General features: G+C 44.8%; 1 protein-coding gene across 6 annotated transcripts in view; it reads left to right on the top strand.

Moving 5' to 3' along the window:
- LOC124035721 (transcription factor 12-like) overlaps positions 1-24,728 on the top strand; it is a 92,681-nt gene that overhangs the window by 47,616 nt on the left and 20,337 nt on the right. For 5 of the 6 annotated variants that reach the window (XM_046349332.1, XM_046349327.1, XM_046349330.1 and 2 more), the window contains exons 6-8: positions 6,367-6,431; positions 11,437-11,572; positions 12,118-12,170. In XM_046349332.1, coding sequence (XP_046205288.1) covers positions 6,367-6,431; positions 11,437-11,572; positions 12,118-12,170 — 254 coding nt within the window. Of the gene's footprint in view, positions 1-6,366; positions 6,432-11,436; positions 11,573-12,117; positions 12,171-21,008; positions 21,239-24,728 lie in introns of those variants that run through there. The other variant, XM_046349331.1, reaches the window with a different exon arrangement.

A 24,728-nucleotide genomic window follows, 5' to 3' on the forward strand; every position in this document is an offset into this window, starting at 1 on the left:
ATAACTCTACCTGCCAGATGCATAGTGCCAACTGTAAAGTTTGGTGGAGGAGGAATAATGGTCTGGGGCTGTTTTTCATGGTTCGGGCTCCTTCGTTCCAGTGAAGGGAAATCTTAATGATACAGCAAACAATGACATTCTAGACGATTCAGTTCTCCAACTTTGTGGCAACAGTTTGGGGAAGGCCCTTTCCTGTTTCAGCATGACAATGCCCCTGTGCACAAAGCGAGGTCCATACAGAAATGGTTTGTCGAGATTGATGTGGATGAACTTGACAGGCCTGCACAGAGCCCTGACCTCAACCCCATCGAACATCTTTGGGATGAATTGGAACGCAAACTGCGAGCCAGGCCTAATCGCCCAACATCAGTGCCCGACCTCACTAATGCTCTTGTGGCAGAATGGAAGCAAGTCCCTGCAGAAATTTTCCAACATCTAGTGGAAAGCCTTCCCAGAAGAGTGGAGGCTGTTATAGCAGCAAAGGGGGACCAACTCCATATTAATGCCCATGATTTTGGAATGAGATGTTCGACGAGCAGGTGTCCACATACTTTTGGTCATGTAGTGTATATACACTGAGTGTACAACCTGCTCCTTCAATGACATAGACTGACCAGGTGATTCCAGGTGAAAGCTATGGTCCCTTATTGATGTCATTTGTTAAATCCACTTCAATTCAGTGTAGATGAAGGGGAGGACACAGTGTAAAGAAGGATTTTTAAGCATTGAGACAATTGAGACATGGATTGTGTGCCATTCAGTGGGTGAATGGGCAAGACAAAATATTTAAGTGCCTTTGAACAGGGTATGGTAGTCGGTGCCAGGCTCACTAGTTTGAGTGTGTCTGGAACTGCAACACTGCTGGGTTTTTCAAGCTACACAGTTTTCCGCGTGTATCAAGAATGATCTACCACCCAAAGGACATCCAGCCAACTTGACACAAGTGTGGGAAGCATTATGGTCAACACAGGCCAGCATTCCTGTGGAATGCTTTTGACAGCTTGTAGAGTCCATGCCCCAACGAACTGCAACTCAATATTAGGAAGGTGTTCCTAATGTTTTGTACACTCAGTGTATATATATTTATATTTATGTTCTGATATAGCTCGTTCTGATATTTCCTTTTTGATTGTGTGTTTTGTTGCTAGGTATTACTGCACTGTTGGAGCTAGAAACATTTCACTGCACACAGCATTTCACTGCACCTGTGATAACATCTGCCAATCTGTGTACACAACCTATAACTTAGATTTTATTCCGTGTTGTTTGTGTTTTATTTGGTCCGTTCCTTCCTACCGACGCCCTCGGTAGTAATGCATCAGAGATGCTGTATAGCGGAGGGAGCAGAGCAGAGCTCACTAATTTGCTGTTTTTGTGGCTGGGGTTTTGAATTGATCCCTAGAGATGCTTAGATCACTACCTCCCAGAGTATCAAAACAAGGCGCACTGCACAGCACCTCCATGCTCCAATCAATAGGGAGTCATACTCTGAATGACTCCTCACAACGCCTTCATTCTGAGGTCTCTGAGCTGCATCCCAATTTCATTTCAATATTTCATGTTGCAGATGCTGTTCATACCTCACTCACTCATTATACTCTATCTAAGGAAGTCATTCAGTTCAGTAAGGTTGAATTGTAGGGTGGAGGGCAAATCAACGTCTCCACTGCTGCACACTAGCATAGACTAGCATAGCATCTATTTTTGGTATTGATGGTAACTGTTCAACATAATTATTCACAACACATCTATTGGATTGCATTCAATGTCAAAACTGTTAGAAATTTGAAGCAATCATAATGGCCATTCAAAATGCCAAATGTATATTGTGACACGTATACATTCAGACGGTGTTAGTCGTATGCCAGAATTAAATGAAGCCATTTTCCGTTCAAATTGATTTTCGTATTGAGCCGGTGTCATCAGTGCTATTGATTTGGCTAGGAGCCACAGTATTAGCCAAGGTGTCTGTCCCAGTGGACTTCATTTCTATTTAGATCATCTGCACTGATGGCTGTAATTAAGCCGGTTTATTCTTGTTGTTTTTGCATCATGTGTCTGGGGGATTGCGTCCGGTGTCAACACTGTTCTTGATGGACACCTGGACAGCCTGGGCTTCTTCCTCGCAGAATGATGAATTCACTTAGCATCCCATCCATCAACACACACTGTAGTCTAAGGAAGTACAAACATGTATTAAAAAAATTAAGAAAATACAGACTGTCACAGACAAGAATCAAAAAAGGAAACATTAATATTGCTTTCTGTAGACCGACTGCACCTGCTCAGAACAAATCTTGTAATAATGATATTAGCGCTGCTGTTGTGAATGCCAGGCTGGCTGTGATAGGACAGGCCTGCTTGGGGAGATAATAAACAGCATGGCTAATGCCCTGGAAAGTGTCAGGCCTGCGACTCCTCTGGTGAAATTGGTCTCTTGTTCTCATGGTTTTCGTTCCTCTTTTCGCTCACAACGTTAGTGGGCTTTGATGGATGAGGTCTTGTTTCAGACTTCAGTGCTTCGTAAAGGAGAATTAAGATTTAATGGCTCGAGTCATGTTCTGTCTCTGTTAATATAGGTTATTACGGGGACCTATTCTCCTCAGATTGAGTTATGTCTGCTAGAGACAGAGGAGAGCGCTGTGTTGTGATGAGGGTGTATTTTTCGGGCTAATTTGGGTGTTCGCTCGGCTCTAGAAGAAAAACCTAAGTGCCAATCTGTTCCACCTGATTTATTATAACTTGTTCTTCACAGGTTCAGCATCTTGAACACACATCCACCAGACCTGTGATCAACTTCTCCATCACTTCACATGATTAGTGGTTTAAAAAACATTGAGTGATACCCTTGAAAGTACCTATTAGCTGTACATTTCTATTCATTCTGATGTTTTGCTGGATTAACTTTCATGGCAAGACAGCCAGGCCATAGAGTTTCGGTGCTCTGTGATGGAACGCTATCCAGTCTACCTTTTACTTTATTGTTAGAAGTCTTTTGTTAAAGTATTGTAGAAAACTTCCTTTGTTTTTCCTTGAGCCAAGTTTTCTTCAACCAAGTTTCTAAATGGCTGAGTTAGCAGTCTCAGTGGTAGCAGCAGCGGCAGCAGCAGCAGTGCCCTCTACAATCAAAGCACAGTAATCCTGCCCTGGCTCTCTGCCTCCCCTCATCCACTGGCATGTGAGAGAGACTCTCCCAGGTCTTGTACTGTGTCCTCGACCAACACATCACACTCCACATGCGCTCTGCTCTTAAGTGTGATGATTTGGCTCCATTAATCATCCCAGTCAGAGGGTTTCTATAATGTATGATGTGTCCTATTACGGAGGGGAAGTGCCTGCTGGTGGCTTCCAGGGGGACAGGCAGGGGGAGACAGAGGGGAGTGCTGGGCCAGGCAGGTTATTGATCACAGAGCCCCTCTAGCCTGTCACTCCTCTAGCAGTGCTAAGGAGAGATGGAGGATGTGATTAGATAAAAACGGGGTTAGAGGAGCATCCGCATCAGGCAGGCATCAAGGCAGGTGAGCCGAGCCCAGAACCTTGTTAATCAGTGACCTCTACACCAGATCCTGAAGTACATCTCTAGGCACGCTCCCACTTGGCCCTTCCCCTCGCCACTGCATCCTTCTCCTCTGAGTGACTCATTTGGCTCATGAAGCAGAGAGAGAGGGTTGGGGTGGGTGGGCGACGGGGGTGGGGCAGTGGCCTCACAGCTGCGCTAGCTGGCACCGGTTCCTCAAACATCAGTGTCGCAGCCAGCAGCCTGCTTGGCACAAACACTTGCCAGTAACACTTAAACAAATTGCAATTGCAATAGCTGGGCTGTCTTACATTGTTGATTTTTGACATTCTAAGAGACTTTTTCTCCCCTATATTCCTTTTTGGAGGCTTTCATCATGTAGATGACTGTATGTTATGAGCGAGCCCACATTGTTTTCTAATCTTTGTGTTTGTGTGTTGAGCACCTTATTCCGCCGGTCTTCTACAGAAGCTTCTCTTTGACACCCTGTTCTTTTTTTTCAAACTGGAACATTGCTGAAAGGTTTCCACATTATCCACTGAAAGGTTTTCTACATTATCCACTGAAAGGTTTCTACATTATCCACTGAAAGATTTCTACATTATCCACTGAAAGGTTTCTACATCATCCACTGAAAGGTTTCTACATTATCCACTGAAAGGTTTCTACATTATCCACTGAAAGGTTTCTACATTATCCACTGAAAGGTTTCTACATTATCCACTGAAAGGTTTCTACATTATCCACTGAAAGGTTTCTACATCATCCACTGAAAGGTTTCTACATCATCCACTGAAAGGTTTCTACATTATCCACTGAAAGGTTTCTACATTATCCACTGAAAGGTTTCTACATTATCCACTGAAAGGTTTCGACATTATCCACTGAAAGGTTTCGACATTATCCACTGAAAAGTTTCTACATTATCCACTGAAAGGTTTCTACATCATCCACTGAAAGGTTTCTACATTATCCACTGAAAGGTTTCGACATTGTCCACTGAAAGCATTTATTGCCTATGAGAATGTACAACCTCACCCCCAAAATATATTTTGTCTCATGATATCTGAAACAGTTCAAAAAATGTAATATAATATTTAGCATTTGAATAGAGATTCGTAGATGTGTTTTGGGGTTTTCTTTTTGATGTACAGAATATAGTATTTTGGCATGTCCTCCCCCCTAAAAATAAAACGCATGCTGGTGATTTCTATACAGTGTAGTAGCACACATCTTATACACCTCATATATATATATATATATATATATATATATATATATATATATATATATATATATATATATATATATATATACACCTCAAAATAAATGTATCTATATCTCAGTATTGTTATTATCCTCTGTATCTACACATGTAGCGGTGGTAAACTCAGTGTTGTGCTGGTAAATGCAGTGACATGAGAATGAGAACATCTCTTTGTTTACCAATGCTGTGTGATCATGTGTGGCGGCACGCTAAACAGTTAAATGTCTGTTTACCGTCGGGTTCCTCAGGGATGTTTTCCCCTCGGTTTGGGCTGAACTGCAGCGTTGTTGACTGTGCTCAGGTCCCTGGGCGTGTTACAACGCTTGGCTTGGCCGGGTCGTGCTCCAGAGGTTCAGGGGAGCTGCCTGCCTGGCCGCTAGCTAGCTACCTCTCACCCTGGTTGGTTGGTTGGTAGGTAGGTCCAGACCTGGAGAGAGAGTTTTCCTGAGCATGACTTCCTGCTTTGCTGGGGTTAACACTCAGCCATCAATTATTCACGGTGGATAGAGAGTGTGTGACAAAACACATGCTGGGGATGAATATTTCACTGTGGGCACGAGCATCTCCTCACAGGGGAGAGAGTAGGACTAAGTAATACTGATGGAGACCAAACCACGCCGAGGCTGAGGTGCAGCTCAGGAAATGTAAAAAAACAAAACAGGTATAACCTTTTTAGTCAGCCAAGACAGATGTTCTGTCCCTCTGCGGTGGCTCGGGGTATGTAGTTAACCCACAACTAAATGCTCCTTCCTTTGTGAGAGAGCTAAATCCGAAATGTTATATCATATCAAATGAGTTGTGTTGCTACTGAAAGGGAAGCAGCGTTGTCAGTTAAACCACTTTACCTGATTTCGGCAGCTTCCTCTCTAGCTCTCTGGAGACTGTGTGCAGATGCAGTACAACTGTGCCCCGCAGCAATACTCAGAGATGTGAATCCTCCAACATGTGTCTCTGTTCACCTGGGCATGCCAGTATGATGTTCTGTTCAGTCAGAGCGTTACAGAATCTCCTGGCTAGGCAAGTTTTGAACTCACTAGAATATCTACCTTTTCCCCAGAGTAAACCCAGTGTTGTTCCAGGGCTGCGTCTGGTGCTTGCAATGTTTGAAAGTCTGACAAAAATAATGTACGATGTTGTTAAAGTTGTTTATCATTTCCTTGTAGGAACCTCTTGTTTTTTCCGCCGGAGAAAAAGTGCTGAGTTTAGTATATTGTGAGGAGCATGATTCATGTGCGTTGTGCGTCGTGTGTTTTATTTGTTGTCCTGACGGCTGCCGGGAAGCGTCTCTCTCAGGAGGAGTGCTGCACACCAAAAGTGTGACACTGATGGAGCAACTCTGTCTAGGAGGATCTCTTCTAGCTTAAGGAATACGTATTCTACATAACATTTTGTACAGATCTGCATTATGATATGTGGTTTATGTTCTAATGTGGGGCCTAATATGTGACCTGTATAAGTGTGAAAGGGAATTAGGATATTACCTTGTTATTTCAAGACACAATGAATAAGAAACATGATTTCAAGACCATAATGTGGTGTTAATGGTTTTTGTCTAAAAATGGTTTTCTATGTGCCTCCACAGGTAAATCAGCAGACAGGGCTCAATTTCCAGCCTATGGAAGAGAGCCTGGCGTGTCTGGCTGCCAGGTAAGTTTGATATCCGTTATTTACTGCTAAAAAGTAAGAGAATGTATGCACTCACTACTGTAAGTCGCTCTGCATAAGAACATCTGCTAAATGACTATAATGTCAATATAGTGTGGTGAACTCTGCTTGTTAACTTCTCTTTGTTTGGGCATTCTCAATACATTGTTAAAACTAATTGGCGTGTCCAGCTCATCAGATAAAATGCCTTTGTTGGTAGTATAATTAGAGTGAAAAGGAACGTTTGCACTGGAGATGGTTTATAATGCAAACAAGAAAGCTCCCGAGAATATTCTGAGGTGTGGAGGCTTAGAGATAATGAGTGAGTGATTACAGTGGAGCGTCCTCAGGTCTTCGCTGCCTGGGCTGAGGAGTTTCTCCGTGCCCTGTGTAGTCTAGCAGGGTCTAGCAGGGGCAGCCCAAAACCACAGAGAAACACCACTTTCAACACCTCCATTAAGTCAGGGTCAGTGAGCACAGCCAAGCTCAGCCCAGATCCCCTCTCACAGCCACACAGATGTTCAACACAAAGGCCTGATTGTGTGCACAAGCCATAGCTCTCTCTCTCTCTCTCTCTCCCTCGTTCATTCTTCTCTCTGTTCTCCTCTTTCGCTCTCACTCACTGTTTTTCAGTCTCTTCCCACTCTATCTCGAGTATCTCTGTATTTCCTTTCCCTCTGCCCTGGCTGTGAGACCAGTAAGAGAAGTTCCACAGAAAATGGCTTCCGTCAGGGTCTGCTTCACCCTCCACTGTTCCCAGTACTGAGCATTTATGTTCCACATTATGGTCAATGATATTGGGATTAGGGGTTTGTGAGTCTGGACTTTAAGATTAGGTTTAGGGCTACGTCTGAAAGATGTCTTTAAAAGATTAAGCCCACCTCTTTGGGCTTAACCCAAAGATCAAGGGAGCCTCTGACCTCATTGACTCACCACTCATTTAACCCCAAGCTAATCATGTGCCAGAGTAGTACCCTTCACCTCTCTATCCCCTCACTGTACACACTGTACACATTACTACTAACAACTATGTGGTCATACAGAGGTCTGTGCTTCCAGTCAGACAGAGTGAAAAAATAGCTGATGTGAGTTGAAAGCTCATTTAGTCATTCATAAAAGAGCTTTTGGAGATGGAATGCCAGTTCAGACATTTTGTGTGGGAACTGGGGAATTGATGCAGGCCTGCAGCTGCTGAGATCTGAGGCTGGCAGAGATTCAGTTTGTCTGGTCCCAGAAAAAAACAAAAAAGAGGAAGACCAAAAAAGTAATTTCATTCTTTCGAGAATGTAGGAAGAATGCTGTCTGGAAAAGACGTTATTAATATTGTGTAACACTTCTAGTGATTATCAACAGGGCTCCACCGCTGAATCTTGCCCAGCCGAATCACGCATGAGCAAAGCATCTCAGGTGCAAAGATTATCAGGCATTGTTTATCTTTTAATGAGCAGCCTGAATGTTCACAACCCCCATATCCTGGAGATTTCATAATCCATCCACACTAACCTAATAAAAGGTAACATTGTATTCTCTTCTCGGAGGACCAAGAATGGAAATTCGAAACACACAAGCAATCTATCAAGAGGTTGATTTTTGGAAACTCCCGTAATAGCGCCAGATATCTGCCAAACAGACCGTCAGTTGTGGGCTTGTCGTCAAGTCTAAGCAAATTGCCTCGCTCAGCATCAGATTATTGCATCATTTGAACGTGATGAAGAACTCCCCATGTCTTATTGGGTTAGATATTCAGAGTGCTGTAGCCAGCTGTGGCCCCTTATTCCACTGTTCCTTTTTTACACCGAACATGTCGGTCTCACCATAATCAACCCGTGTTCTAAACCTTCTGGCGTCATCTTTTCGGACAGTTGTTATCTGCACACCAGTAAAAGAAAAAGAGCCCAATGTAACCACATGGTAAGGTGTTATTCAGCCTTCATCATATATAGCAGGAAATCAGATTTAATTGAAGGCCTTCAGCATATCATCCCTCTCTCTCTCTCTCTCTCTCTCTCTCTCTCTCTCTCTCTCTCTCTCTCTCTCTCTCTCTCTCTCTCTCTCTCTCTCTCTCTCTCTCTCTCTCTCTCTCTCTCTCTCTCTCTCTCTCTCTCTCTCTCTCTCTCTCTCTCTCTCTCTCTCTCTCTCTCTCTCTCTCTCTCTCTCTCTCTCTCTCTCTCTCTCTCTCTCTCTCTCTCTCTCTCTCTCTCTCTCTCTCTCTCTCTCTCTCTCTCCTCTCTCTCCCTCCCCCTGAGTGTGCGGGCATACTGTTCTGTGTGTACCCATGTTGAGTTGGGCCTATGTCCCCAGTGGGATGAGGTAATGAACAGGGCTGGGGTGTGGGGGGAGAACGGGGGAGAGAGAGTGGGAGGAAGGGGGTGGAGAGGGGTTGGGAGAAAGAGGGAGAGAGGGGTTGGCGGGTCGCTGTGTTGCCGTGGCGCCAGCAGCACTGTGTTCAGCAGGTAGCTCCTGTGTGCCTCCTGCGAGACGGATTACCCTGATTAAAGTGACAGGAAGCAGTTGACAGACGACTCCCATTATCTCCTCAAATCTGCGTGACATTTCACTGTGGAAGATGATCATTGAGATGTGAAGAGTCTTGGGCAGAAAGCCCTGTGATTCAGGAAATTCTTGACATAATAAAGCCTTGTGTCGGGTATTGGGCTTTAGCAACATGATTGACTGCAACGTTTGATGCAAGTGTGTTATTGGAGTACTAGGGGAGGACATTTTCTCCTTCTCCTTAGACAGTCACACACTGACTACAGAACAAGCCTTGGCTGTTAAACTCAATTTCACTCAATTCTCTGTCTGTTTTCTTCTTCGCCTCAATTGTCTCTCTTTGTTTCTCTCCAGAAAATCAAAGATTATGGGTTTAGTTTCATGAATGCATAACAACATTTTCTGTCATCTTTAAATAGGATTCTGATGATTTGAAGATCTATGTAATCAACAACCAATAAACCCTGGCCTTGCTTGAGTTTCCTATGCTTTACTATGTGTACTGTAGATTACATGGTAATTGGTATTTCATTTGACCTCTTGTGGATCTCGTATGTTTTTTGTTCCATGCAGTAGTTTCTATAAAAGAAACACCAGCTAATATTTCTGGGAAGATTGAATATCATTGAACAAAGGCAGCAGAAGTGAGTCTGGTCTGTTGTGCCATGTCAATGTCAATGCAGTGGCCTCTGTGACAGGTTGTCAGTTTGCAGAGCCTGCTTCTCCCCTCATTTCTACTGTTGTAAAGCAGTGGCAGACTTGATTTTCACAGGACTTGATGGCCTTCATTCCAATCTGTTAAAATCAGAATCTATAGTATTTTTAGAATAACACCTCATTTTGATGTTGTTATGAGAGATTTTGATTTTGGGGAATATTTTGTATTTATCGTAGGTGAAATACCCAGGGAATCCAGATAATAATAATGATGATGAACATTTTTTGGGCCATTGACCAAGGACAAAGCCATCCCTCTGACCTATGTTAGTTTAACGCCATTGGTGTCCGTGTCAATCCCCAGCCCTCTCAGTCTACTGTAGTGTTTCCTGGAAGCACACGAGGGCTCCAGTCTCCAGAGCAGCTCTCTCCTCTGAGGTATCCTCACTCACTTCGACCCTCCCTCCTTCTCCACTTACGGTTGCAGCAAATCAGACGAATTGGTCCAGGCCGTTAATTGGCCTGTTTGCTAGGGGCACAGTGCTCACTGGAGTGGAGTGGATACTGGCGGAGCCTGGAGGCTGCTGGAACCTTCCAGAGGATGCCTCAGCTCAGTCACATGACACAGTAAACAGGAGAGGAGGGTGCTGAGGACTCAGGACTCCAGCCCACTAATCTGGGCCTGTCAGATCAGAGGCAGGTTTTGGGACAGCTCTGTGTCATCTCGGCTCTCCTCCACTAATTGGATACGTGTGCCTGAGATCAGACACAGGTCCAGCAGGCTGGTGGCCTGGTGACTCCCAGGTCTCTGGGATGGCCGTTTTGTCCAGTTAAGCCAGCATGGTTTTCGGGGGAGCCCACAGATCCTGGGATCAGACAGATGGTTTAATGAGCCTTGAGCTGCCCTTCTCTCGCCCCCCACCCCTGCGCCTCCTCTCACCCCCCTGCACCTCCCTGTGCCCCCTCCATTCAAAGAGCTGCTCCTGCAAGTCAGGGCATGTCCCTGGTTGTGTCTGAGGATGCCCTCAGGCCGTGATCGCTGCTGATCAATACCGTTCCACTGCAGGTTGGAGGAGAGAGAAATCACTAGGTCAGACTGATTGGATGGATTTCTCCTTGGAGTTCAGTGGAGCTGCTAACAGTGGAGCACACAGGAGTACACAAATGACTGTGTGTGTAAAAAAATTGTAACTGAAATTTGTATCTTGTGATTAGATTTCTTATGCTGATGCTCCATAACACAGCACCATTTACCAGCATTATAGAACAGTAAAAACAAATCTGAATGTTTTGTACCTTTTGTCAGCTCCACAGGAAGCATTCATTAACACATATCTATGACATTTTGAATAAGAACTCTTTTACTACTAAGTGGACATGCATTAATTGAGGTGTCTGCGCTCATCTGCTGCTGTGATAATAGGTATTTACTGTCTTTACCGTTAAAGAGAAATGTATTTTGTTTGAGGGCAGGTTGTTAGTGAATTATGGTAGCATAACACACAGTGGCCCCTTATTCCCACTGGAGCACATCTCCATAAAGCTGTTCAATGGATTGATTCATGGTATTTAATAGATCATTAGGGGAATGGCTGATTCATGGCCAAGTGTCTCTGATAATATTTGACAGTGCATGAGATCACCCCCTGATTGAATGAGTACCCCCTCTCTCTCTCTCTCTCTCACACACACACACACACACACACACACACACACACACACACACACACACACACACACACACACACACACACACACACACACACACACACACACACACACACACACACACACACACACACTAGTTACACATCTGCTGTTCTCCACTTATCTGTTGTTTCTCTGTTGTCTCCTCCAGGCCAATCTGCGGCCGGACATTGGTTTGGTGAGTCCTGGGCCTGTGACCACATCGGGGAAAACGGCCCCTCCCTTCTACCCTCCCTTCACAGGGGCCAACCCCAGAAGACGCCCCCTACTGGAACCTACTCCCATTGGTCAGTGCCAATTAACCCATACCTATAGAGATACAGAGCAGGGCAAGTTATCCAGTCCCTGAAAATGGCATTTTAGTCTAGTATAGTGTTTATAGCAGTATGTGCGGACACAATTCTAAACCTCAGGCTGACCACAGACGATGTAGCAAAGTCAAAGCCAGAGCACTCGTTTTACTGGATGTGACATTTGCAAGAGACCATTGATCTGTTTTCACTAACTCCGTGAACAAGCCTGCAGGAGTCCCTGTGTTTTCAATGGATTAATGACTTTTGCTTAGCCATTATACTCCTATTTTAACACTAATAATGATTATCCTGGTGATTTCAATAGAAATCTTCTTTATACCAACATGCACAAATTGTTTTGGTTTTACATGACAAATTATTTTTTATTTGACTTGATTGTGTGCAACAAAAGAATGCTAGGCCAGGGAAGGCATCCTTGTCGTTCCCTTATTTATGCCAGTGTGTGAATGAGCTGTTGTGTTGTTTACATCCCACAAAGGCCCTTTCTATTGCCTCAATCCTGTTTTATCTTTTCACAGATCCTCTACAAACAAAGAAAGTTCGCAAGGTCCCTCCTGGTCTGCCTTCATCTGTGAGTGGAAGATCATTTCATCTGCCTGCCATGCCTCTCATATATAAATAGATCTCTCAGTGAGCTTAACCAAACACACACACACACACACACACACACACACACACACACACACACACACACACACACACACACACACACACACACACACACACACACACACACACACACACAGACACAGACACAGACACAGACACACAGACACACAGACACACACAGACAAAGAGAGCTGTTGACAAAGAGAGCTGTTTTACTTGCTTTCCTTGACTCTTCAAAGACGTCCTCTGCAGTGGCACCGTTGGTACCTGGTTGATGTGTAAGGGAGCCTGTAGCCCTGCCTTGCTGTTTTTGTGTGTGTGTGTGTACTAGAGAGTGTGTGTACATTGGGGTGATTGATTTTGGGGTCTGTCCTGTCACAGCGTGGTCTCCTCAGCTCCTCTCCTGGGACGCGGGGCTATGCGGGGCACGGGGAGCAGAGCTGTCAGAGTGGATCCCAGGCGCTGCTCTTTTGATGTTTAATTAGTCATTATGTAGCCAAACAGGAGGACAGACAGAGATTAATAGTGCAGAATCAGAGACATTTCCATGGGTAATAATCCCGGTGGAGCAGAAGACATTAGAATGCAGAGGAAGTGTGGAGCTCAGCTTGCCTCCGCCTGGGCCGGGCCTCATTAATATGCATAAATCACTAAGTCAGATGTTCATTGTGAAAATCCTGGTGGATTCTCAAAGCGGGCGATTAAGCCTTAACTTCCCAGCCACTGGTACCGGCCGATGCTTTAAAAAAAAAAGCAACTGGTTTTAGTCTTCAGCCCCAGAGAACAAGGGGGCTTTGATGAGGGTGGCTCAGAGACTGGATTTGCTTTTGGGAGTTGTGATAATCGCGAGCTCCACCGCTGTTCCTCTGAAATCAAATATGGAACAAGACACAGGACATAAAAGAGAGAGATGTGTTTTGTCTCTGAATTTGTGTTTGAACACTAGTTTGTCAGGAAAGCAGCGGAGTGGGAAAGGCACGCCGCCTCTCCCCTCCTGAAGTAGGTGAAGGGGATATGGGGGGGGGGTGGTGCCAGGAGACAGGGAGGGAGGCAGAGAAAGATTGGTTGCCTTGCGGGGTACATCTCTTTGTTGTGTAAATGGGCGACGGGCTTTTATTTGTCTCTGCTTAACACATGGGCGCAGGTGCACTATGTGACTCATAACAGTAGAATCAAAGCAGTACAATCCTGAGTGGAATAAGTAGAGGAGCTAATGCAGCTTCTTCTTCTTCTGTCACTCTGTGTGGAGAAGACGAGGCCTGGATGTTGGAGGAGTTGGTCTCTGATCCCAAGACAGAGCCAAGACTTTAACAGGGAAAAAGGGGCTGTTTTTCTCTTATTTCCTCTGGTTGCAGGGAAAGGTAAAGAGAGCGAGCCTGTGGTATGGGGGGTGTGTGGGGATGGAGGTTGAGTAGGCGGTGATGGAGGGCTGGTCTGGAGGCTTTTAGAAGGTGTTGTATGGGCCTGGTGGGAGGCGAGGGCGAGGAGATGGAGGGGATATGAGCTGCCATAGCTTGTCCTGCAACTGGTTATAGGTGTTTAGAGGTTATATACTGGCTGGTAGGAGGTGCGGGTGTGTGTATGTGTGTGTGCGCGTGTGCGTGCGTGCGTGTGTGTGTGTGTGTGTGTGTGTGTGTGTGTGTGTGTGTGTGTGTGTGTGTGTGTGTGTGTGTGTGTGTGTGTGTGGGCGGCAGACAGCGGTGGTGGAGTTTAGGAGTGTCGAGGGCACAGGCGCACCTGGAGCAGAGCAGGGTTGCCGGGGGCAGCTGTGCTGTGACATGCCGGGTGAGGAGCCTGCAGTGTACCTGTAATGTAGAAATGCAGCTGGATGCAGATGCTGCTGAAAGGCTTTTGCTTGTGTAAGCACCCAGGCTTCACCAGAGGCCTGAAGAGCTGCATGATAAACAAAATGAACACAAAGCTTCATATCATTATGTCCCCTACTGGGAATTCTCTTTTATTTATTTATTTGTTTCAAACTATTTTTACTTTTTTCATCCTCACCTAAAAATGGTGAGGAGTTTAGATTTGAAGAGTGGTGTGTTTTTAATGAGCGGCTGATGTGTGTATATATGATGTGTGTATATGTAAGATTTATATTGCAATCAAAATATTTATGGGAGCACATCCTCTGTGCATTTAGGTTGTTTCCCTGCAGTATATACCAGGATGTGGAGGCCATCAGGGAGAGCCAGCCAGCTGCTGATTGCAAACATTCACATGTTTATACCCCAATCTCGTCTCATATACACACTTTTTCCTTAACCCACTTTTGCAGTTCATTTGACGTACATACTCCTTTTAGGGGACAGGAGCTACTGTACAGATGTAGGATCTTAATTTGATTACTCTTTTGTTACTGTGAATTTTCCTGCACAGCAGGAAATGCAAACTTGTAGTGTTTAAAGTCATGTTTAAAAAGTCTGAAGTTTGTCATTTCCACTTTAAAATGTCAGACTTGAATTGCCCTAATGAAAAATGTATCAACCCCTACAAAACGGTTCCATACATTTTTATCCACATAATAATTCACATTTCCTCTTGCTGCAGGATTATTATTGTATTATTCAGGCTCAAAGGAAGATCCTACATATGTAGGTGCGTGACCAACTTTGTCAGCCTGATAAGCACCATTTCCCTCTGAACAGTAGATCAATAGATAAACTGTGTACATAGTGAAATACAAATAAAGTGAGCAATGTGGCACGAACATGATGTAGTACAGGGATCATCAACGAGATTCAGCCGTTGGTCAGGGGGCCGGAACTTATTTACAAATAATATGTGGACTGCAAATTGACCGCAAGAATCAATCAATCAATGAAATGTATTTATAAAACCCTTTTTACATCGGCCAATGTTACAAAGTGCTGTACAGAAACTCAGCCTAAAACCCCAAACAGCAAGCAATGCAGATGTAGAAATCTTTTCCTAGGAAGGAACCTAGAGAGGAACCAGGCTCTGAGGGGTGGACAGTCCTCTTCTGGCCCAAGCAGATATAACATTTGACTAAAACATCATCATTTCAAAGCATTTTGTATATTGGGGAACCCTGATGTAGTGTATATGTGCAGTGGAGTCCACTATTCCCAATTCAAACACATTAATGTAGATGTAGATCATGAATCCAGTACAATGCACACAAACACAAGGTCCTTGCAGATGATCAGAGATTGACTGTATCAGTCTTAAGTCTTGTAAGGCTGACTTCATGATACAGTGGGCTGACTGTGGTCATAGATAGATGTATCACTTTGTAAACTGAGCATCGCTCTGAGTGAAGACATAACGGGCTATCATTGGATGGACAGCATGCTGCGGAGCAGGGTTGCTGACGGGCAGCTGTACGGGCACCTGCGTTAAGGGTCCGTCTGACAGGAGGACAGAGGAGAGAGACGCGCCGCGGCGGCAGCTCTGTGGCTCGTGGGGTAAAGCTATATCTTGTAGGATATTCATGTGTAGCTGGGAGGCCATTGCTGGTGTGTGTGTAAATAGCCAGGCTTTTTTTACGTGCCCTTGTCACTGGCACAACGGCTTGATGTGACATTTCCTCCTTGGCTGTGGTGATGCTAGTCTGGAGGAGGGGAAGAAAGAAAGTGGTGGGAGAGGGAGGAGGTGGGGGAGAGAATCAACTCCCTTCAGGGACTTTTGCTAGCGAGAACCCTGGCTGTGAATGACAAAAAAGATTGTAATTTGCTTTTGACAGATCACTCAGACACCCTTGTTTCTGAGAGACTTTCACTTAGCAGGGAAACAGGGACTAGAAGAAAGGAAGTCTGCTCTGCTCCGGGCTCTGAGACTAAGACCCAGGATTTTGCCTCACAGTGGTCGGGTGAATGACACACAGAGGTTATCTCCTTTGTGTGTGTGTGTGTGTGTGTGTGTGTGTGTGTGTTTAGCTGAACTCCGAGAGACTACAGTTCCCTTTCATCGATGCAGCTACATGTATTTTGACTAGACAGCCATCTGCAGGCAGAGCAGGATGGTGCAGTAAGCAGAGCTCATTTTGGGTTCTCTTTGAGCCAGGGCAGGTCAGGACCTGGCAGAGGGCAGCTCTTGTGTGTAGACGTGCCTTTGGATGAAACGCGTCAGCAAAGCCTTCTGCAAATACAGCCAAACAATCATTGTTTGATGTGGCCCTTTCATGTAGACACGGTTGTATCTTCTCAAGTGATCTGGATATCCTTGTTGTCTGACTGTTTCACAGCATCAGATGACTTACCAGACAACGGTCGTTATGCACTGTACCTCGACATTCTTCTATCACTTTTTTTTGATTAAGCATTTATTTTAATTTCTCTCTTTTTTTAATTCAAGGAGGATTTTAAGAGTATGGTCATTGTGACTTAGCTGACAAGACTTTCTATGGTCATGGAATGTGGGTTGACATGGTTCATTTCATTTTCTAAAATCAATTCTAGAATATTTATAGTACTAAACAGAACAGGACTGTCTTTCTGTCTACCTCTGCCTCCTGGCAACAGACCAGCTCCCATCCATCTTTGGGTTGGCATGATGCCCATTATCTCAACACCCTGCCCGTCCTATCAGGTCAGCAGGTTAGAGTCAGACCACCAGGGGGCAGTGTGCCAGGCTCTGCCGCTCTGCTCTGACCCCAGTCTGAAGACCCTATGGAGATGAGCTCATCAGATGGCTGATTAGATAGATGCCCCTCGTTTGACTGGGATGATCCTGAACAGAGAACCCCCCCCCCCCCCCTCCCCAGGGCCTTGCCTTGGTTTGTTTATCCGTCTTTGGGTTGCTCAGATTTACCAATGACATGAGAAGTGGAGATAAAGGAGAAGGCCAACAACTCCAAAGGTCCCGGCTGCTTTCATCTAAAGGAGAGAAACAGAGTTTAAAAAAAAACATGAAGCAGAAATGAATGCACACATTAAAGTCATTACTCACATTTCGGCCTGTAGTAAATGATTAATGTAGGGCCTGGCTGCGTGAGTGCACCACATTAACGCAGGCCTTGGTTTTAGACTGCTTCCTGGCAGGCTTGGCACGGTGCTCTGTCAACAATCACTAATGATTAGGTTAATAGAGTGTGTTAGTTGGAGGTCGTTTAACTCTAAACCACACCAGAGTGGCCAGTGGGGTATATTACAAAGCAGGATCAATGAGTTAGCCAGGTAACTTGTCTTTTTATTTTGTATTTTTTTGAAAGATAAGCTTGAAATGAGTATGGTCTAATTGACTCAACAACAACCAAAAGCACATATCCAAGTATAACTTTCTTAATGAACCAGAAAATCAATAGTTATTCCTAGTTGTTTATCAAAGTTATCTGGCTAACTCATCGATCCTCCTTTGTAGTATACCCTCTGGTCTAAGGGAGTGTCAACAGGTGAAACTCACGTTATAGGCTGTATCTGCAGACCCAGTTGTAGGTCAGTTACCCCCCTAACGCAGTGGAGGGTTTCCTCAGAGTGTGTAAGTCAGAGCCATGTCAGGGTGCTTTGATTGGATTGGTCCTTCTTGGGTGCCTGGTTGTGCATTTGACCAGTGAAAGACTAGAGGACACTGGCAAGAACACTGACCTACTGTACTAGGCTGAACTGGATAGAGAGGCTCAGTCTTAATGTCGTGGCTCAGAGATAGCCTCCTTCCATCCAGCAGCTTTACTCATGCGTATTGGATCGCTGTGTTTGTGTAGTACACATTGCCGTTGTCGTGACACCCTTTATATTAATACAATTCATTGGATCCAGAGTCGTGTTTGATGACTGAGAACAAACAAAGAGACAAGGAAGGAATTCAATGTGACGGCGCTATGGCGCTAGAGCAGTGTCCTATCACTAAATAACTTTATGAACAGTTGTTTGGGGGACGGAGGTTTGTATGTCCGGGAGGATTTGGATGACAAAGGGCAGAGTTGATGAAAGGGAGTTGGGTGGAGTGTTATTTTGTGGTTCATAGGGAATGTGGTTCAGATCATATTTGGGTGGGAGAGAGAGAGGGTCTGTGTTCCAGCCTATGTTGAATGAACTCACAGAAGTGTAGGGATGTACTGAAAAAGATCACATGAGGCATGTCTGTGGACTGGAGATCCATGTTAACTCTGGGGAGGGTAGAGTGTCTGTCTGCCTGTCTCTCTGTGTCTGTCTCTCTGTGTGTCTGTGTGTCTCTCTGTATGTCTGTGTCTGTCTCTCTGTGTCTGTCTCTCTGTGTGTCTGTCTGCCTGTCTCTCTGTGTCTGTCTCTCTGTGTGTCTGTGTGTCTCTCTGTGTGTCTGTGTCTGTCTCTCTGTGTACGTGTGTGTGTTTATCTCCTATGTCAGGTCAATCAGTCAGCCAGGCCAGGAGTGGCTCAGCCAGGATTACCTATAGCTACATGTACGTATGTCTGGCAGAAGCAGCACTAGAGGAAGTGTATGTTGACTCAGTCACACAGAATGAGTGCTTTATAAATAACCCTAAAGCACCTTTCTGCTTCATACACACATGCAAAGTGTTAGGGAAATATGGTCAGGGGGGAGTTGGAAGAGGAGGAAACGTGTCTGTCGTTAGAGATTCAGCAGTTAGAGATACTCTGACATCTCAAACTGAAGCAGAGCCAGTAGCACTGCACTGTATGCCTGCTCTGGAACAGCCTACAGATGACAAAATGCCTGTTCTGTGCTGATTTATGCAGTTGTAAATCATTAGAGTTCATGTGTAATATATGTGTAATTAAGTCAAGGCAAAGCTTTGTGTTATGAACGTCTTGTGGGGTTTTGGGCAGATTAAGAACCCCCCTCAGCACCCCCGCTCCCCCCGAGTTTCTTACAGGAAACAATCCCCCCATCCAGTCTTATGACATCATGGCTAAATCCATGCGTGAGATGGAGGTGACCTCAGTGGGTGGATTTGCGGTGGATCTTTTTTAACGCCCAAACAATTCCCAGGGAAAAAAGCATGGCCACTGGCTCAAATGTGATTAGAGGGGGGAGTTGTGTGGACAGGTGCATGGCTGGCTGGTTGCCAGTGAGGTTACATTTGGCCCACTTTGACACAGATGCAGACTGGTCCTGTTTCTTGGTGGCTGATGGGTCAGGGGGCCGGGCCCAGGTTCAATGTTGATGAAGTGATAGAGGGTGGTGGTCCTGGCTCTGTCTTAAGACGATTGGTGTTTAGGATGAGATCTGACATGGTTCAGAAGCTCAGGAAATGAAGTATGACAACGTGGGCATCTTCTCGCTAATACAGCTAATATCTGTTTGTCTGTTAGACAAATGTAAATGATTCCAAAGTGTCCCTGTGTTTGCAGCTACATGTTGTATGCTGTGTTTGTGAGTAGTAGTAATGCGTCTGCTTTAATCAATGTTGAGTCCATCTCTCTTTACTCATTCTCTTTGAGCTTTCATGTGTTTTTTTCTCAGCTCGGCCTTCTGTGTCTGGACCCGTTTTTGGACCATTCGAACACACATTTTCCTTAAAGCATCAACTTGAAACGGGTTCAGATATAAAGTGGTACCAGCATGTGGACCCCAGTGCCTTGGAAGAGTTTAAAAGAATCTCAGAGAAGAAAGAGGAATACATAATAATAGTACTGAAGGAAAAACATAATAAAGCCTCGTTTTCTTTGGGAAAGGAGACTTTCATCTTTCTATAACAATAATGCTCTCAATGAGTGCACAGGACTGTGTTTAGTCCAGGGAGCTTCCACTGGCAGACATGAAAGGCTCCAGGGAGGCTGGATGGAGTGGGCTTTAAAGGCTCTGTACAGCACATGGGTCAGTCCTCACCTCTCGCCTCGCTCTTCCTCGACTTCCCTTCCTCCTCCTCTCCTCTTTCTCCTCCTTCAATGGAGGCCGACATGGAACAGCAGAGCGGTCTGAGAGTGACAGGCGGACAGTGAAATGAAGTGGCTGTGGCTGTTTTGGTTGTACCCCTCTGCTTCCCCCTGGCCTGTGGTGTACGTCTGAGCTTGAGGCCCCCGGGGGTTTAGGAAATGGAGCATCACAGTTCTGTTGCCTGTCTGACGTCAAGGCCCGGCCCCTCTGCAGCTGTGGCGTGTGTTTAACAACTCTCTCTGTTTACAGTCACCGTCGTGACAAGGGGGTTCATTCTGACTATAGGGAAAGTGTCATTGTTATGGAAACACACAGTATACATGAACATTCTCACTAAGACGTTCTACAACATTCTAAACGTTTCTTTCTCCTTCTCCCGGTCTGTTTTTATGACTCTGGGTATTCTGCCTAAGAAAAAGAATCCAAATTTAATTTGAGGTCTTATTTTTCCTTCCTTTTTCCTTTTCCTTGTTGAGAGTCCACTTTCCCATATCGGTTGTTAATTGGCATAATGTTGAGTGTGGGAACAGGTTCAGCTCCTGTCCAGATGGCTGTGTAGAAACCCTATCCCTTCATGTTACCTCACTGCTAGCGGACTAATTCAGTTATTACAAAAACAACAGATTAGCCCGCTCAGGATTAAAACCTGTGTGGGAGAGCTTGTTTATTGCAGTTATTTACTCAGTAATTTGTTTGCTTTTGAATAACATAAATTAATGATATTGTGCCCAAAGCTAAATAGTTTTAGTTCAATCTCCCCTGCAGAAAATGTAAATGTTTATTTTTGGGAGTCACAATTTTTTTTCTCCTCTTTCTAAATCAACTCAAGCATTTGTTTTCTGTCCCACCTCCTCGCTTTATCCCCCCTCCCTCCGGTTCGCCTCCCCTCCCCCAATCTGCTTTCCTCTTTGCCTCAGCACTTATGAGGCTCAAGGGGAAGAACCATTTCAGCCCCTCCCCTTCTCTCAACCACCCCCTAACACTGCGGCGAATGGTTCAGCCCTGTTTTGCATAAGTTTCCTCTGAGTAGATCCATGTGTGAAGGGCCAGCCCAGGACTGAAAGAATTAGTCCCTTTTTAACGGGTTCGATGTATGTCTAGGGAGAAGGCTTGTGTGCTGCTGCTGCCGTGCTCTGAAACAGTACACTTGCTCCAGTCATCAGTATAATAGCCGAAGCTATCATGTATTGCGCCTACCCTGTCCCTGGAATGGGCAGCAACTCCTTAATGTATTACTACAACGGGAAATCGGTGAGTTCTGTCTTCGGGAGAAAGAGTGTGTGTGTGTGTGTGTGTGTGTGTGTGTGTGTGTGTGTGTGTGTGTGTGTGTGTGTGTGTGTGTGTGTGTGTGTGTGTGTGTGTGTGTGTGTGTGTGTGTGTGTGTGTGTGTGTGTGTGTGTGTGTGTCTCCACGTTTGTCATTGGCCCACGGGTATGGAGTTGCAGAATATTGGGTTGTTCCGGCTGCACAGGATGTTTCTCGGCTCTAGAGTTTATCACTACTCTCTGCTTTACTCTCTCTCTCCCGTTCTCCCTGCACTTCTCTCTCTTTCTGTCTCTCTCTCTCTTTCTGTCTCTCTCTCTCTTTCTGTCTCTCTCTCTCTCTCTCTCTCTCTCTCTCTCTCTCTCTCTCTCTCTCTCTCTCTCTCTCTCTCTCTCTCTCTCTCTGTCTCTCTCTCTCTCTGTCTCTCTCTCTCTCATTTTCCCTCTCTCTCTCTCTCTCATTTTCCCTCTCTCTCTCTCTCTCTCTCTCTCTCATTTTCCCTCTCTCCTCTGTGGACTGATTTTTCCGTTGCCTCAGTTACAGCTGTGTGACAGTACCATTTGTTTTTCTTTGCAGTTCAAATAGAGGACTTACTTCATTTCTTTCTCAATATGTTCTAGACATGTTATAGCCTGAATCTGTTAGATGGTTCACTTCCTTTTATTAGCTAACCATGTATGTCAAAACTTACACTTAATTTCAGCACAGACTTCTCTATTAGAGATAAAGCAGAATATAAGCAAGGCACATCAATTGTATATAAGTAGGAACAAAACTCAATATGTGGATGTGTGTGGTTGAAAAATGTCAAACACGTTTTTTCCTCTCACCTCTGTTTGTAGTCAGACTGAAAATATATATTTTTTTAGCTGTGAATTTATTTTTACTGGCTGGTTGGTTCAGAACTGAGACTGGTTTGAAATAATAACACGTGGGAGTCTGGGAATGATTAAGGAAAAGAGGCTGCCTGTTGAGGTTAGACTTTCCTGTTTGTAGATTGAGCTCTGAGCACCAGCGTTGCTGTTATTCCATCTGTTTTTAATCACATCGGCATTCTGGACTCTACAGGGAGCCTAATGTGATTCCTGGATTGCTCAGTAAAAAACTCTTTGATTTCTGTGTTCCTGCAAAAACTTTATTTTTTTGTGTGTATGTGGGAGAGTGTGTAGTGTGCGTGTGTGTGGTTGCGTGCATTTGTGTTTCGGTTTACCTGCCTCTGAGCTAAATTGAGTTTCCTCAGATGCTTGCAGTAATTGTGTCACAGGTGTAAAAGTCTCACTGGCACAGCTGCTGAATAAGAGATGAGCAGAGAAAAGTCTCCTCCTGTTTCTCAGCTTCTCTCCAGAGAGCAAAAACACTGAAACACCCAGTCAGCTCCATCCAGAAAGAGAACTCCACTATTCAGAGTCAGGGCCTCATTGGACCTCATTCTCTGACTTTAGAAACCAGGAAGTTGAACATTTCTATACTATTGTGAGATTCACTTTTATGAGGTCAACATGTTCAGGCTCGTGTTTTAGCCCTCCTCATACCCCATTAGGACAATGCCCTTTGTTTCTACAGCACCACAGATCCCTTTGATCTTTTTATATTAAGGATTACCAGGAATGTCTTACAGGCTGGCAGAGGGAGAGAATTGGGAACGTGTGGGCAGCATGGGTCAACTTTATGATCCAAAGCAGTCGATAAATAACCAACCAATAACAAGCTCTTTATCTTCTCTTCTTCTTCTTCGGAGAGATAAATTGTGTTTACTGTGAGCATCAACAAAACTCACATTTACTTGTTGGAGTTTTGAGAGTAATCATTGTTTTTATGGTAAGAGCCTTAAAGTCTTTGATTTCTGTGTTTTATGGCGTATTAAGTGTTTGATTTCCGTTGTTTCCTCCAGTTCCATAGACAATGAGTAACCCAAGCTTTGGAGAATTCAGATATTTGGGAGGATTTGGTGGAGTGTGTTTTTCTAAGGTGTGGCCTTTCCTGTCTAATATCCCTCAAGTGCACTGAGGACTGGACCAAGGAGGCATCCAGTAAATGGCTGTTTTTCTTCCCAGCTCAGGAAATATGGAATAAGTGTTTACAGCACAAGATAACATCAGGTTTTGCCTCAGAGTTTAAAATTCATGTTGACAGCTTCCCACGTATATAACACCTGATATCACCTCATTTATCAGAGTGCAGTTGATCTTTGAAAATGGTGTTTCTTGAGACCTAAATCTTGGAGTTTTTAAGCATCAACAGCTTGAGGCTTGAGATGTCTCTGTTAAAGGGTTGCCTGGTACCAGTCTGCAGCGCTCAACATGCCCCATCAGGAAGGTGGTTCTGGGGCTGTGTAGCAGGGGACCATTGTGTTGGAGCTGCGTGTGTGCCTTTTAGCCTCTATAAGTGTGTTAGATTTAGACTTGAAAAGAAAGGCCCTCGGGCATGGTTTGGTTCCACATAGTGACGTGTAGAGACAGGATACTGTGTTGACACCAGCAGCCCATTGCTTTCAGCTGTTCTCTTTTGTGAGTTTTTACTGCGGTGATAATTTATTTTTAAGAGGTTATTTTTGCCGTCGTCATTTGGTGTATCCATATGTTGACAGTTTTAATGTTTTTTTACATGTGCTGTTTTGATTGGTGTGGTGTTGAGATCAAAGGCGGGTGCTGTAGGCTGGTGACTTGTGGAAAGGTGTGGAGGGACTCATCAGCCCTCTCAGACCAGCTACATAGAGATGAGAGAGTTGCAGAACGAAGCTCTGCCAAGAACCTACTGTCCCCATTCTCTCCAATCTGACAGTGAAATCTGATGCTTGTTGATATTACATTTACATTTACATTTAAGTCATTTAGCAGACGCTCTTATCCAGAGCGACTTACTAATTGGTGCATTCACCTTATGACATCCAGTGGAACAGTCACTTTACAATAGTGCATCTAAATCTTAAAGGGGATTAGAAGGATTACTTATCCTATCCTAGGTATTCCTTAAAGAGGTGGGGTTTCAGGTGTCTCCGGAAGGTGTCTCCGGAAGGTGGTGATTGACTCCGCTGTCCTGGCGTCGTGAGGGAGTTTGTTCCACCATTGGGGGGCCAGAGCAGCGAACAGTTTTGACTGGGCTGAGCGGGAACTGTACTTCCTCAGTGATAGGGAGGCGAGCAGGTCAGAGGTGGATGAACGGTGGTGCCCTTGCTCAGTGTATGAACCACAAACCCTGAATTAATGATTGCTTATGGATTATGATGGCTACAGATATTCTTAAATTAAACGTGATGCGGAAAATATACAGAAACTAAACGACCAAACTCCAACAACTGTGCTGGTCCTGCTGGCCCGGGCTCTGAGTGATGTCTCTTTAATTCATGTTGTAGTAAAAGGAAACCCAGGCGGGCCCTCTCCTCCAGAGGCTAGGGGAATGAGGTCGCCCGGTGTTTGGGTGTTTTATTAATGCCTTGACTGTCTAGCACAGTGTGAAGAGAACAATTAGCATCATCCAC

This window comes from Oncorhynchus gorbuscha, linkage group LG05, assembly GCF_021184085.1.
Source record: "Oncorhynchus gorbuscha isolate QuinsamMale2020 ecotype Even-year linkage group LG05, OgorEven_v1.0, whole genome shotgun sequence".
NCBI classification, from domain to species: domain Eukaryota; kingdom Metazoa; phylum Chordata; class Actinopteri; order Salmoniformes; family Salmonidae; genus Oncorhynchus; species Oncorhynchus gorbuscha.